Here is a 14,946-nt window from a genome sequence, read left to right as displayed (position 1 = left end):
TCTTTTAAATGTATTTTGCGCGATATTCGCGAACAGTCGAATACAGGCAGCGAATGGGAGTATCACCAAATATTGCGCATTTGACTTATAAATCATCCCTCGATTACTAGCAGCGATGCACTTACTCCGCTGTGAAGGGCATACGAATGGGCGTTTATCGCTACATTCGCTCGTTCTTCGTGCGATCTTCCTCACGTGGTATCGCGAACCATCGATTCCATCGAAAGCGCGTAGGGGCATCGGTGCCACTGATTAATATGCCCCACAATCGCGAACCGCGTACCGCCCGGCTAAGGAAAAGCGCACACGGAACGATCCACAGGCACCGGCGGCGAGAGATTAATTAGCCACCGAACGAAAAAGGGAGAAGTCGAGGGCTCGAGATGATTGTCGGCGATTGGCCGAACGGAGGAATTTAATAAAGTCCCCACCCAGAACGAGGTATATCTCGTAGCGCGCCATCGACGGTTCCCACGTGCACTCGCATTATTCACGGGGTGAATGCATAATAAATGCATCGCGAATACGCGTCATGCTCGTCTACCCGTAGACACGATTCGATCTCGGGGGCGCGCACGCTCACGCATGTATGACTGTGCGCCGTAAGTGAAACTCGGCGCCCGGGGAGCTCACGCGGCGCGTCTCGACCGAAACGGAATATCCACGGTATTACCATAGTTAATCACCAGGACTCTCGTTACTCATTAAACGGTCATTTCGTTGTGCATCGTACGCGATGCCGCGCGCCGCTGCCAATTAGACTGGTGAAGGCTGCAGAGCGATAGTGAATTTCCACGACTTGCACGCTAGACTGCCGAAGGGAAAAGCGTGAAAATTCCAACGCCCTTAATTAGCATTCGCTTTGATAGTTAATTTATTCGTAGCTTGGGACGTTGCGTTTTTCCAGGACGCCTTGGAAATACTCAAGTTCGATAAACAAGCTTGGGAAATTATGAAAAATTATTTTACATATTATATTTTATATGTTATGAGGGACATACATAATCAAAAGAGAATTTAGAATTGGTATAACAAGGGAGCTCAAAAAGAAAAGACTTTCCATGTACAGTACGTTACATTGTATATTATGCAGATCGATATATTATGCGATCGAAACATTTAAGAAAGAATATCCCAGGGGTAAAATATAATGTTGCATTGTAACGTACGTTATAATGCATTAACGAATCATTAAGTATTTATGATGTATCATATTTCTGTCATTCCGCTGTTAATAATAGCAGGAAACGTCCATTGCTGCTGATTATCAAGATTGAAATTCCAAATATCTACCGAATTATCATAGCTAATTACTCAGTGGTAATGATTGCAATTCTCATTACTCGTTAATAGTTGTTTTGATCTCCACTGTTGTGCGCTGCCGGATACATACTTACCAATTAGACTAATGAATGTTAAATGTTCTTGACTTTCCAGAAACGCGGTGCGTTTCCTGTTTCATTTGGATAAATAAATATGTATCGAGTATTTCTTGATGCAGTTCTATAATGCTGACTTGCAATATTGTTTTGGAATATGAATGACGTGTAAAATAATAACTATACAAATATGAATAGGATTGAGCACGTTTGGCTCTGAACTGTAATTTTCAAAATGGTTACGAAAAGGGAAGCGAGCTATCTAACGATCGAAAGTCAAACAGACACAGTTTCTAACACAAATCACTTCCCAATACTCCTAGGAATCACCCGCAACGAGGGGTAGCTTTGCCGCGCCATTCGACATAGCCTATTAAAAAAAAAAAGTATCGTAACGGTAGAGTAACATAGCGGGTCGCCTCGTCGTAGCCCTTTTCGTCGCAAACTCGCTAAGCGTCGTTAAAGCGTAGCCGTGTACAGAGGGGGGTTAGGAAAAAAAGTTTAAAATGTTTGAGGAAGGGGTAGCTGATCGCCCCTCCTCACCGCGCGTGCACTCTACGAAAGGTGCACTCTACGGCAGGGGTTGTGTTCTGCGGATTCTTTGGAAACGCGTGCTACGTCCGTGCCACGCATGTACGTGGCGTCCATGTGTGCCTCTATGTGCGTGTGCACGCGAATGTGTGCTCTCACGCACTCACGCACGCGAATGTGTGCTCTCACGCACTCACGCACGCGCTCGAGGGCCTCCGGGGGCTCGTGTCTCCTGTACAGGCAAAGATTCGAACGCGCAGTAAACGCAGATGCAGCGGCAGGTCCAGCCGGTGGCTAAAGGGGAAGGGATGAACGGATGGATAGACGCTGACGACGTGTGTCTGCCATTGTGATTTTAAAATCGCTACCCCGACCGCCGTCCGCCCCTATCCCTCGTTAAAGCTCCACCTATATCTCGGAGTTTCGAGGTTTTCACCCCTTCGAGTGGTCGCGTCAATGACGGGTAGGTCTGCTCCGAGCAAATCTGAGTCGCGTAGACTTTTTATCTATCATATCCGATTGTCGAATTCATTTTCTTGCGTGATACTCTATGAGCGTTGGATAGTCTAATGATATGTTTTATTTAAACTTTAGTTTCATATATTAAATGTTTTTAGTAGAATGAGAATAATTTTCCAGTCTCTTTGGAAATAGAATATTTTCTTAAATATTTATGTATTTGCATAATTTTTTTAATTGTTAAATATTTAACAAAACTGCTACATTAAAAGTACTAATATTTATTTATACAGAAGAACTCTTATGTTTCTCATTCAGCTGCGGGAACGTAAAAGAGCACGTTTTTAAAAACTTCATTTTCGTAAGTCTATTTGATCGGTGCGTGAGGGATATTTGACATACAACATCGTTTTCGATTCACTGAGTTACTATACTCAGCTGTGCTTACAGAGCTCTGCGTATAGTCGAACAGCAAAAGATTTTGCTTTTCTACGTAATACAATACACAGTAGTGTAATTAATAATGTAATTAATAATTAATAAGTTTCGAGTGTAATTAATAATTAGCTTTTAATAACTAATAATATCTATCTCCACTTATTTGGCTACTTTCATCGTTATTTACCAGATATCAAAGCACAGGATTGCGCACTTCCACCCCTCCGATTGTAAACTTCACTCAAAATGGCGGCCCGTGTCGCGAGTTACATGCAGATTGGCTGGGTGCCGGTGGAAAGGAGTTATGCCGTAGGGTGGTATCCGACATCCCTCGTTCGCGGGGCGGTTTCGCGCTTGCGCTTACAACCCTTGCCGCGTTTCTTCAGCCCCTTCTGCCTCGGCGGCTTCTTTATTATTCACGTTTTTTATTGGACGAGGCGAGGCCAGCTATAGGTCGCGTAACGTAATGGCGGTCGGCTGAGAGAGATAAATATGAATTATGAAATCTTGTTTTGCGATTAATTTTGATAGCATTTTACTCTCAAGCAGAATTATCATTTAGTATCTGTTTACTCATTGAGAATTCTGATATTGAATTGTAAAAGAATTGAGGAAAGATAGTAGTGTTATCTATGTTTTTATTAATAAAATATATTAATCTTAAATTAGTCAGTAAATCTCTCGATATGTTAAGCAAGGGTGTGAATTTAGGGACATTCAAGCTTATGCGAGTGTCAAGATACCCAGAGTGCACGGTAGGGGGGTAGAGGATCAGCTTTATCGATCGTTGTTCCGACAAGGGCAACCAGCAAGAAACAGGGAAACTCTCGACGAACGTTGCTCCTTTGTCTTTTTCTTTCATGAACAACGAATTTTCACCAAGTATGGGAAAACACGGAATTAAAAGGTAATTAAGAGTAAAAGAAAGAATAGAAAAATAATTGCGCGTTAAAGAGTACTAAGAGAATTTTTTTTATACCGCGTGTATTATTCGCTACGATAATTGTCAATAATTTTGAGAGATGAGTGGTAGTTACGTAATGCCATTAAGTAATACTGGTTCATACTGGACTTTACTCTGATTTTGTAATTTTATCACAAGTATCTGTTAACGGGATTGAAATGAAAAATTTCATTCCTACCAGTGTAGGGTTTATTCAGTTTGTTGATAATATATGACGCAGAGATTTCATATTTTTCGAAATATTTTTACAAGGATCGTGTATTAGTATTATATATTTGAAGAAGTAATGCGATAATCGTAAGTTGTTGATATGGATAAGAACATTTTATTGTATTAGCTTTGAAATCAACATAAATTTTCCACACTATTATAGATAAGAATAGAAAAAAATTCTAAGAACAAATTAAATAGTCTAAAATAAAAGTTTATAATACTGTTATTATTGAATACATAAATATTCAATTAAGTATTATTAATATTGTATTTTATAACTTTATAGGTACTTAAGAAAAAAATGCGTATGTTATCGTTTTATTACATGGCTTATTGTTTCGCTTAATCATATTGAAAGATAATACAATATTATGAGTAGTATTATGAAAGAGACATTAATCGGGCGACGGGGAGAAAATATCATTCTGGTAGTTAGTATTATATGATTTATACTATGGTGTTGCTTCTGGTAATCATAACGACCGATTAAAAGTCATTCACACCAGTTTTGTTTTAAAAATCGGGACGCTCTTTAGACTTTACCCTTCCCTTACTTTGCATTATCGCAACATACTTGAGTGATATATCTCGATAGTTTTCCTAATCTTTGTTTTCTTTAATTAATTTATATTTAACAGTTACAGATAGAATGCGAGATAATAAGATAAATATTTTTATATTATTCTCGTGCGTACAATATAATCAGCGATACGCATAAAGTAGGGTAAATATTTTATTAAATCCATATCTTTAAAGTTATGTATATATATATATATTATATGATATGAAAGTTATATAGGTTAAAATACGGCAGTTATTAATCGCTGAAATGAGATTACGTTCCAGTATCTTTAATTAACGGAAGAATTTAATATTTTATTTTTTTAATTAACTAATTTTTCTATTTTGTATTATATTTTACATTCGTAATATACATATATAAGAGTGCTTGTATAAAATTTTGATAAGAAATATATTTAGCGTGAATAAGAAATATTCTTGTTAAATAATTTTCTATCAAAAAAGAAACCAAAGGAACACAGAAATAAGATAATCGTGCAATTACTTTCGGTGTTCGTCGTTACAAATCGGTCGGTCGATTTTAATCCGTACGTTCGAGCTGAAAATCGGAGACCCACGGCGATTTATTTATTGGAGAAAGGGCTCTGGGGCCAGCTCTCGCTCGTCCTCTCGTTCTCTCGACGCTTCTTCTGTCCTAAGCAGGATTCAATTTGGCCACTGCCCACGGTTCTACCTTCAAAGAGGAATCACCATTGCCTTCGTGTATGGCTGAACGGTCCTCAACGTGCGCGGGACTGGTCGGCGGCCTCTAGCATTAATCTTATATCGAACGCTTTATCCGCGTTCGCTTCCTCGTCTCACTTCTTCGTCTCCCCAGCCACCGCCCTCTCCATCGTCGACCTCCTCAACCCTTGGACGAGCAGGAATTTTCAATTCTTTCGGGAGAAAAGCAGTTTGCTCGGGGCGTGTTGTTCTTCCGTGCTACTGGCCGGTACCCGGAAGCTGAAATCAGCAAAGGTGGCTCTATCGTCTTTTGTTAGAAAAGGAGGTGGAAATATATGATTGGATAAAAATATTTTAGACATTGAAATATAATTTTTTCAGAAAAAATTTTAAATATTTTATATTTTCTAATTTATATGTCATTGATGTGATATAAAGTTTAGAGTTTGATGAATTCGTGTATTTAAACGTTTAATTTTCTATCTAATATAAATAACTATTTCCTATTGCGGCATTCCCAATTTTCGATATTCCTGTTCACGCGACATGCGATTAATCGTACGTAGGAATGGTAGGACGTGGAAAACGAGTGGTTTCGTCGGCATCGCAGTCAAGAACGGAGCCGCTAGCAGGACATTGGCTAGGACGAATAAGTAATGTAGAGGTCCATTATGCCGAAACGGTGAAGGGTCTCCGGTCGGGGTCAGCCAATCCCCTGGAGGGCCGTTAAAGTGAAATACTCCCGAATGCAAGGTGGCTGCCCGTCTTGCCTTCTTCGACGGTTCTGCCATGGGGCTCACCTCGTCCCTCTTCTCTGGCAACCCCACCAGACGTACCCTCCTACCCTCCCGAAACCTAACTCGTAGGAGTTCGCCTGTAGGTAAATCGTTGTTATCTGGACAGTGATAAACCCGTAAATGGAGTTCGCGCCGAGTTGAACGAATGGACGAGGGGGAGAATGCAAAGGATGAAGAGGGGGAAGGTTCTCTGCAAAGCATACGAGGGGTAGAAGGAGCGAATCGCGAATGGATGGTTCTGTTTATGCGGACTGATTTCTGTTCGGACATAGCTACGACCCTTATTGCGAGAAAGAAAGGAAGGGTATTTTAGGGACGCGTAGATGAGACCGATGAATGAAGCATCAGTCTATAGTCGAATGAGAGATTTTTTTTATTTTCAATTTATTCTTCGTCAAGGAATTATCTAGATGCGTTTTTTCTTTGTTTTTTAACTGAAAAATAGATTGACTCTATCTATATCGATTGAAAAGTCCGGTCAGTAAGGTAATAATTCGACCATTCTTTGGTGACTTTCTTGTTGAGTGATATTCGATTTTTCCAGATCGCATAATTGAATTTTCCACGAATTCACGTGTAATTTTACGTCAAGTTCACGAGTTCTTTAGGGTGTACTGATTTTGATTGTATCTGTGGGATTGAGTAAAATCTGGGAACCATGCAAACACTACGAGATTAAAGAAAGCCTCTATACTATGGTTCATGGTTGAATCGTAGCCTCGGGCAAGCTATCCTTGTGGAAATGACACTGAGGCGACTCTTAATATCTTTCTTTGAAAGTTCGTAAACGACTAATAGACCATTTAATTAGAATTTGATATTATTTTGACATAGAGAGAATGTTGGCTGAACTTAACTACGAAATGCTATAATTATTATTGAAAAAGTTTTGAAATAATGATGCTTTCATATTGGTAATAATTATTGTAGTAAATGTAATATCGTGATATTGCTACATTTTGGATGAAATATTTTTGCAATTTGTCATTTATATAGTTCTGGAAAAACGAATCTTTTTTGTATTCGCTCATGCGACTCATTGGAAAAGCGGGAATACTGGACAATGGTCGTTCCAGCGGGGTAGATAGAGGTCAGCGGCCATTCTCTGATGATATTGATTAGCCGACGCCCTTAGTTAGCGCCGGCTACACTTTCTTCAGCCCCACCGCTTTTACCGCCTCTCTTTTTCCTCTCGATAGGAAGAACGTCCTTTCTTTCTTTCGCGAAACCACGGGCTCCAGTTACCACCCTCGTTCTATCTTCGCCACTTTCCTGCATTCTGCTGTGAACCACCCGTCACTCCCTATTCTCCTATCGTCTTCTAGTTACTGTATTTCTGTCTCTGGAGTAACGCGTTTCTCCGATTATCGTTAGGAGGTTAGAGAGAACGAAGAAAGGTTAGTATTCCGTTAGGAGAGAGGGAGTGCGAGAAAAAGCAGAAGAGTAGGAGAGAGAGGTGATGGGGAAAAGCGAGCTAAGTATTTCGGGCTAAATCATTCGTCAAGCAAATAATACCGAGTCTGAGTCACGTCGCACGCATGCGGGGGCGATACAGTATTCGCGTGTTCCATAAATCCGAGATCTCTGCCAGCTACGGGGTGCTCGAAAAAATACGGCATGGATATTCGAAACTTTGCACGCAACATAACATTCGTGAGGCAAAAAATAATTAATTCATTCATATGTGTGAACGCCGATATAGTTTAAATCCGAAAAGTAGATTTAATAAATTTCTTATGAATAAAATTCTAATGATATTTGATTGATTATTTACATATTAATATTCGAAAAAGATTTTTATATTTAATAGTTGCTAAATGCGAGCACTAATTGTTGTTAAATGAATTTATTATTATCAACTGCTTAATAAACATTTCTTGTCAATCTCGTTAAATTTTGTCTTTTGATGACACTGGTAAATATTCGTATGTTACATTTATAAACACTTCGATGCACCCCATACATCGCCCTTACAAATTTGGGAAGGAAGAGCTCGGTATGCTCCCGTGTAATTAGACACTGCAGCCTGGAACAACATCCAGAGCCAGGCATTGTTCCCAGAAATTAAGGGAAACGGGGGAAAACCGGGAAAACTGGTAGGAATAGGGGATTCGGAGGGTCGCTAATTACGACGGGTTCTATCCGGGGGGAGAGAAGCCATTTTCTGCACACGCATAGTCGCTCCGGTGTACGTTATATTAATACACGCACGGGGCATAGAATTTATCTCAAGAGCCTCTTTTGCAATTTGATCTTCCAGCTGATATTGCTGTAGGAAGGGAGATCGTGCATACTTTTTTCTTGTTTATGAAAGATAGTATATGTGTGTGTGTGTGTAGCATTGATTTCAGTATCAAAAAAGTTGAAAAGGAAATATTCAATCTTTTGCATTTTATATATATATTTATATATTAAGATAATAATAATTATTTTAAGTTTTGTGTTTCTCTATTATTATATTTTTATATCTAACTTTACATGACTTTACTTGCGCAGGTAAAGTCTGGATAGGCGACAATGATGTCTCGTGGCGAACGGACCAGTCTTTCAAGAGGACATCACCCTTAAATCCCTGTGCCACAACGACTACCACGACGACGACAAGCGGTGGGCCACTGACACATCCCCACCTGTCGTCACCCGTAGCTGCCCCTGTTACCACCCCCGATCACAGAAGCCCCAGTAGCATGCATGCGAAGCTTGGCATCTCACCCGGTAAGTGAAAGCCCAGCGAAACGAATTTCTATGTAATTTAGAGAAATATTTTGTCTTGCGAAGGCAATGCGAATTATAGTAAAACAAAAATGTTTAATTAAGCGTGCAATGTGTGATCGTGCAGCAAAAATATTTTTTCCCGTTTCCTTTAATTTTTTGTTTTTGTTTTGTTTTAATTATATAACGTCATTTTAATTTAAATTTCGAAAAAATGTCGAATGCGTAAAACGTGCATCTTCACGATTCATTCATGGATGCGACCAAAGTCTTACTACAAATGCTTTGAAATAAATTTGATCGACCAGAAGAAAGAATGTTAGTAATTTTGATCAATCAAAGAATACTTCAAAGCATTTGTAATATTACATTGATCGTACTCCATGAGAAATCTAACTTGTGTTATCAGTGGCAGCGTTTCGACAATCGTGGGTCAGGTTTAAAGTAGTCCTAAAACGCGAAGCTCTTTAAATAATGCAATAAGCTTGATGTCATTTTGCCGGACAATGGCTTGAGTTCTTTTGGAAGGTTCAATAAAATTGCCTCGCAGGTGCTCCACGACAACTGCTCCACCAATCACGACTTGGAAATTCGCGACGCTTGTCGTGCTCTACTCCTCGTAATTCGCCGACGATAATGATACTAGAACGATTTACAACTTTACATGTCACATCGAAACAAAGTTATGAGCAATCTGGAGCTGTATACAACATCATAAAATTACGTTTAGACATAACAGTTTCGCAATGTAAAATATTGTTTAAAGTTAAACTTGTTTTATTTAAACACTACATTATATCTTTATGCAATAATTTATGACGAAATCCTGAATGATTATTATTATTTATATGCAAATTAACTTCTGTATTATTATCTTGACATCTATATTATTATCTCATTAACATTTTCGATCAATTATGCGAATTTGTAATGTATTTAAAGGATCGAAAAGCATCAAATCATTTTTTCAGAAATATGGAAGATAATATAATAATGATAAGTATTATGTATTTAAATAAATTTTTTTACATGTTGTACAAGGATTTAAGGATTTAAAGGATGTGACAAAAGATAAAAAGGTACAACAGTATATTCTTATCGTTTTCAAAGCAAATAGGAGCATTTAATATTGCAATTGTCGTTTTCTTTATATTGACGAATATAAAGACCGAGAACTGGCGAAACCACGATGGTTCTTTTCATTTGCCTAAATAAACATAGCTTGGACAATGCGAGGGTGATTGTACTAGGGCCCGAAGTTCATCGGTTATACGATCAGGCCCCAGACGGTCGAAGGGAAGCACTTTTCGTCTTTCTAGAAGAAACAGGGGGATTACGATCTTGCGGGAGGGAGAAGGAAGCACTCGGCGCGGCATGTTTAATGCATCGCTCAACATTTCCATGTCAAACATCGCTTTGACTCGCGGAATTTAAAATCGTCTCGTTGCTGCGCGCACACGTACTCACGATTATGTGTGTGTGCGAGAGAGCGATGACGGGGAAACTATTCATCTTTATTTACTGGATAACCGCTGCACTCGACGAGGTGCGCAAAGTCCATGGTGTGGTCGATAAGGGTCGAAGCTTGAACTTAAAAGCTATGGGGGTGAAACTGGAGACTGAATGAGATTCCATTTTACAAGGTAAATGACGTTTCGACGGCGTGTCAGGCTTCATAAGATACGTTTTACAACGTAAAAGGATGTTAAAGCTAAATTTCTTTTCTTCGTTACTTTAAAATGTAAAAATATTAGAATTAAATTATTTAAATTATTAATATTTTATAATCTTAAATTTTTATATAATTTTTTTATATATTAATGCAGCTATTTTCGAATAGCAAAATAAAAATTTATGAATTTTTTTGAATTTCTCGTTGTTAATGAAGATCGAATGAAGGTAAAATGACTAATAATTAATATACGAGAGAAAATTTATTCGAAAATACACATACATTGTCATAAAATTGATTCAATAAAATAATTTCATGCAATAACAAAAAACAGTTTAAAATCGCGTCTACAAAAATGCCTACAAAAGCGATTAGAAATAGAGATATTGATGAAACTTGTGAGATGTTAAGATTTCTTTGCTAATTCCTTAGATATTATAGGTGATCGTAAAACCTTGTTTTATTGCGAAGTCAAACTTAATGAAGCAGTCTCATTACAACTTACGGTACTTTAAGAAAGGAGCAATTTCTCAGTCAGATTAAACCAAAGGCAATTCCGTTACGAATACATAGTACATCACTACGTGGCAACGTCTAATTAAATTCTAGTGTAGCACGAATTCTAGAATACGCATGCATAAGTTATTTATCTGCGAGATAAAACTCAGTAATAGAATTCTGTTATGATTTTTTGTATTATTTTATACACAAGTAGTTTATTTTGAGAAGAAAACAATTTATCTTTTCCTATCTTCATATATTATAATTTATAGCGGTTTCTATAGCTTTTATTACAATTGTTGTTATCAGCGTCGAGCATGGTGTCGACTTTAAGAAAGGAAAGATATTTCCCCTCCCGAACGTAGGGTTTTTTCGAAGCTATTTGCCTCGCAAAGCCGCTCTGGCCTAGCTGCCAAGTGTGTTTATTCGGTATATCAATAAGAACGAAGTGGGCGAAAGCGAGGACGTGGTCCCCCGAGGTCCTCGTTCTTACGTGGCGGCGATCGGTGGCGGCTCTTTCTGGACAGCTTGATAACATTATGTCGCCTACGTCGACATATGCACTGGCTAGTTTTTAAAGAACGAGGACCAGGAGGGCTCCCTAAAATATTACAGGCTCGTGAACACACTCTCGTAAAGACACATGTGTTACAACGACGTGTCCTTTCGCCCGAAAACGGGAACCCTTAAGCGTAAGTTTAATACAATACACCTAAAAAAACAGTATCGATAAATAAATCACTCGTTTACATTTACAAGCTGATATCACATTTGTCTGTATCACTCTTTGAAATTTTATTTTTTTACTTAATTTCAAATACAATTTAATGAAATTTTAATTTGGAGAATAGTGCGCAGAGATATTTTTGAAAATATAAAAATGATAAGGAATTATGATTTACTTCAATATATTTGACTTAATCGACGAATTTGTAATTAAATGTTAATTATCGATTATTCATTCGTGAAAGAATCATGTAAATGGGATGTAGCATTATATTTAGAATGATACATGCAAATATCGAAAAGATAGGCTAAATAAAAAGGGATAAAAAGATGGACTAGCAAGTACCTGTTAGAAACTAATCTTTGAAGTCGTCGCATTGCGTGACGCACTCTATTCTCGCGCAAATTACACTTGTCGTTTACAGAAGGATTCTCTTTGTCGGACTTCAGGAATCGTATTCCTCCCTCGGGAACGATCACTCTTCCGTGTGCTCTTTGGATCGCCCTCTTTCCTCCAAAATATGTAAATGTCGTTTATTCGATCAATTCTAACGAATTATTTTACATCTCTAACAATAGGTACTACTTGTGAAGTGCAAAACATTTAAAATAAAAAAATTAATTATACAATATTTTATAAAGTTATCCTCAATTATATTGTATACGAATATTGGACTATATTTTTATTTTTTTCTAAAAGAGAGGGAGAGTAGACAGTTCTTTATCCTGTCCTTTTTATAAAAGTCCTTTTTATAAAGGTTTGTTAGCCAAAAACAACGACAAAGAGTTTATTCTAAATTTTGTTGAAGCACGCAATATATTCATGATTGAAACTTTTTAGGAATTAATTTCGTTTTTTAAAAGGCGTCAACCTTTTTGATTATATATATTTATACCTTCATCTCTCTGTAGAATATAAAATATCGAGCAATGTCCATATGCCGACCAATAACTAAGGCTACGTATCGTTGGTATACGAACGCCATCCATGTGGAGGTTGGGGTCGCGCAGGCGAGAAAGGGTGGCTTGAAATATTGGCTACATAGATTTCAACCATTATTGCCGCGTGTAAAACACGGCGACATTTGGCGTTAAATCGATCAGGACGTGCTATAGCGTCGTATGAGCATCGTTCCTTCTCGCTTGGCGAATAAATACGCCGACCGATTGTAAAATGCAGCATAAACTCTTTTCAACGAGACTGCCCGAGTGCATTTTTATTACATACAATCGATATCTTTATATTTGCACAATTGTTTTAAACTTTATTAATTCATTTCGAAAAGCTTCTCAGGTGTGACATCATTTGTTAAGTTGTAATATTTTATATCTTTGTTTAATTTTTTTTTAATTAACAGTTTTTGCAGAAAGTATTTATTTCAATATAATTAGCTATTTATATTTTTCTGATTAGAATAGATTTAAAAATGATTTTTCTGTATATATGGAAATATTAATTTTTGTTAATTCAACATTGTAATTCTTTTACTTATTTCTTTTATCTTAAGATCTTTTTAGTGATGCGATATTCATATTTTACCATTTCTGATCAACCGATACGTGTAGAAAGATATACGGATTTATCTTCGTGCAGTTAAGGGACTAGATTTATAGTAATCGAGAGATCGCACACTGGTTGCTTTAAGTGACTAAGCGACCGAACTCTCAAACTGGCGAACATCTATTCTTTAATTTAATTCTCTGTTTCTTATAAGAAAAAGTGCGCGACCGTTTACTCGCGTTGTGTCTGATATATATATATATGTGTATGTATGTATGTGTAAGTATGTAATGTTATACTGAAAAAATTCAAAATTTTAATATATATTTCTTTGAATAGTACTAATTGTAAGTAAACATTTATTTATAGTAAATAAATATTTATTCAATAAAAAAAATAACAGTTAAATTAAATCAAATTAATGATTTATTTATCAAATAAATATAATATATGTTTACATTTAGTAAATATTTATGTAAGACTATTAAAACAAATATTTATTAAAATTTAGTATTTTTTTCAGTGTACAATATCCAGTTTTAATTAAATATACAATATACGTCTTATGTTCGCGTAACGACCTATTTGGAGAAATCATTCATCCATTCGATAAGAACACGCACGTTTAACCGTTTACTGAGAACGAACAAATGTGCAGCGCGATGTAATTGCAATGATTACAAAGGAAACATTTGCACCTTCGTTGCATTTGCCGAAAAAGCAGGTGTACCGCAAATTAGCATCGGGCTGTAAACACTTCATTCACAAACGATTCATTGTTCCGGCGGTCCGACGGTGATAATTGAAGAGCTAATTAACTCGCGTTAAAGTCAACCGCTCCGATCAAAATCCATTCGTGGCTGAGTGCCTTCGCGCCGGAAGTGTTCATTTGTCATCGCGTTCAGGTGTTTCGTGCTCTTCCAAATTCATTACAATGTACATACATTGTGTGTGGCTCGTCAACCTGTTAAAGGGTTCATTAAATCGTAGTGATGTTTATGTCAGTACGTGAGTGTAAAGGTCAAATTGGCATGCAAAATTCAAAAAATTATTCACTCAGTTATTTACAAATTACTAGGATCTTTATTATAGCTCTTATATCCCAGACGCAACGAATAAATTTCGCGTTCCGAAGATACGTAATGAGCGGCTGATCGAACATCGAGAATACACTACGTTAAAAGAATGCCTCGCGTGGCTAAAAAGGTACCAATTAGCTGCGAAATTTATAATAATACGCGATTTGCCATAATTAATCGACTACGCGCGCGCACTCGACCTCTCGCGTGCAACGCAGACATACACATACATATGGTACACACGTACACATGTATCTAATATACACACATAAACGCGCACAAACGGTCGTGCACTTTTTCAGATTATAATTTTAGATAGGCTGGTTCTCTCCGTTCTTCGCTGACGCAAATGGCGGCGTGTAGGCAAATTGAGGTGAGATTGGAGGTCAGGATTGCTAACCGGCCGTTACTGCATCGCGTTATTCACGTTGCCGTGGACGGCACAGAAGCGATTTGCAAGTTAGTTGCTATCTGTGCGCGATCTAAATCTAGGAAGGGCGATGCGTGAAAACGAGAATTAAGAGGATCTCGCCGATTACACACACACACACACACACGCGCGCGCGCGTGCGAGCAGCAAAGCTGCATCGCTGACTTGTTGCGGGAAACTACCATGGTCGAGACGCGGTAAATTTCTTCCGACGGTAGCTTGGTGGATTAGATCCAATCTAGTATATCCTAGAAAGTAACAGTGATAAAGCTGGAATAGCGATTTTGTGCACACCATTG

The 14,946-nt window shown here is 37.7% G+C and overlaps 1 protein-coding gene across 1 annotated transcript in view; it reads left to right on the top strand.

Moving 5' to 3' along the window:
* Positions 1–14,946, top strand: part of LOC108721399 (POU domain protein 2) — a 144,881-nt gene that overhangs the window by 65,915 nt on the left and 64,020 nt on the right. The window contains 1 exon segment of the mRNA XM_018445937.1: positions 8,523–8,741. Within this exon segment, the coding sequence (XP_018301439.1) occupies positions 8,523–8,741 (219 nt within the window).

The sequence above is a fragment of the Mycetomoellerius zeteki genome, unplaced genomic scaffold (genome assembly GCF_001594055.1).
Source record: "Mycetomoellerius zeteki isolate Tzet28-1 unplaced genomic scaffold, Tzet1.0 scaffold169, whole genome shotgun sequence".
Taxonomy (NCBI): Eukaryota; Metazoa; Arthropoda; class Insecta; order Hymenoptera; family Formicidae; genus Mycetomoellerius; species Mycetomoellerius zeteki.
The sequence above is the reverse complement of the archived record's forward strand: the minus strand, read 5'-3'. Positions and strand labels throughout refer to the sequence as shown.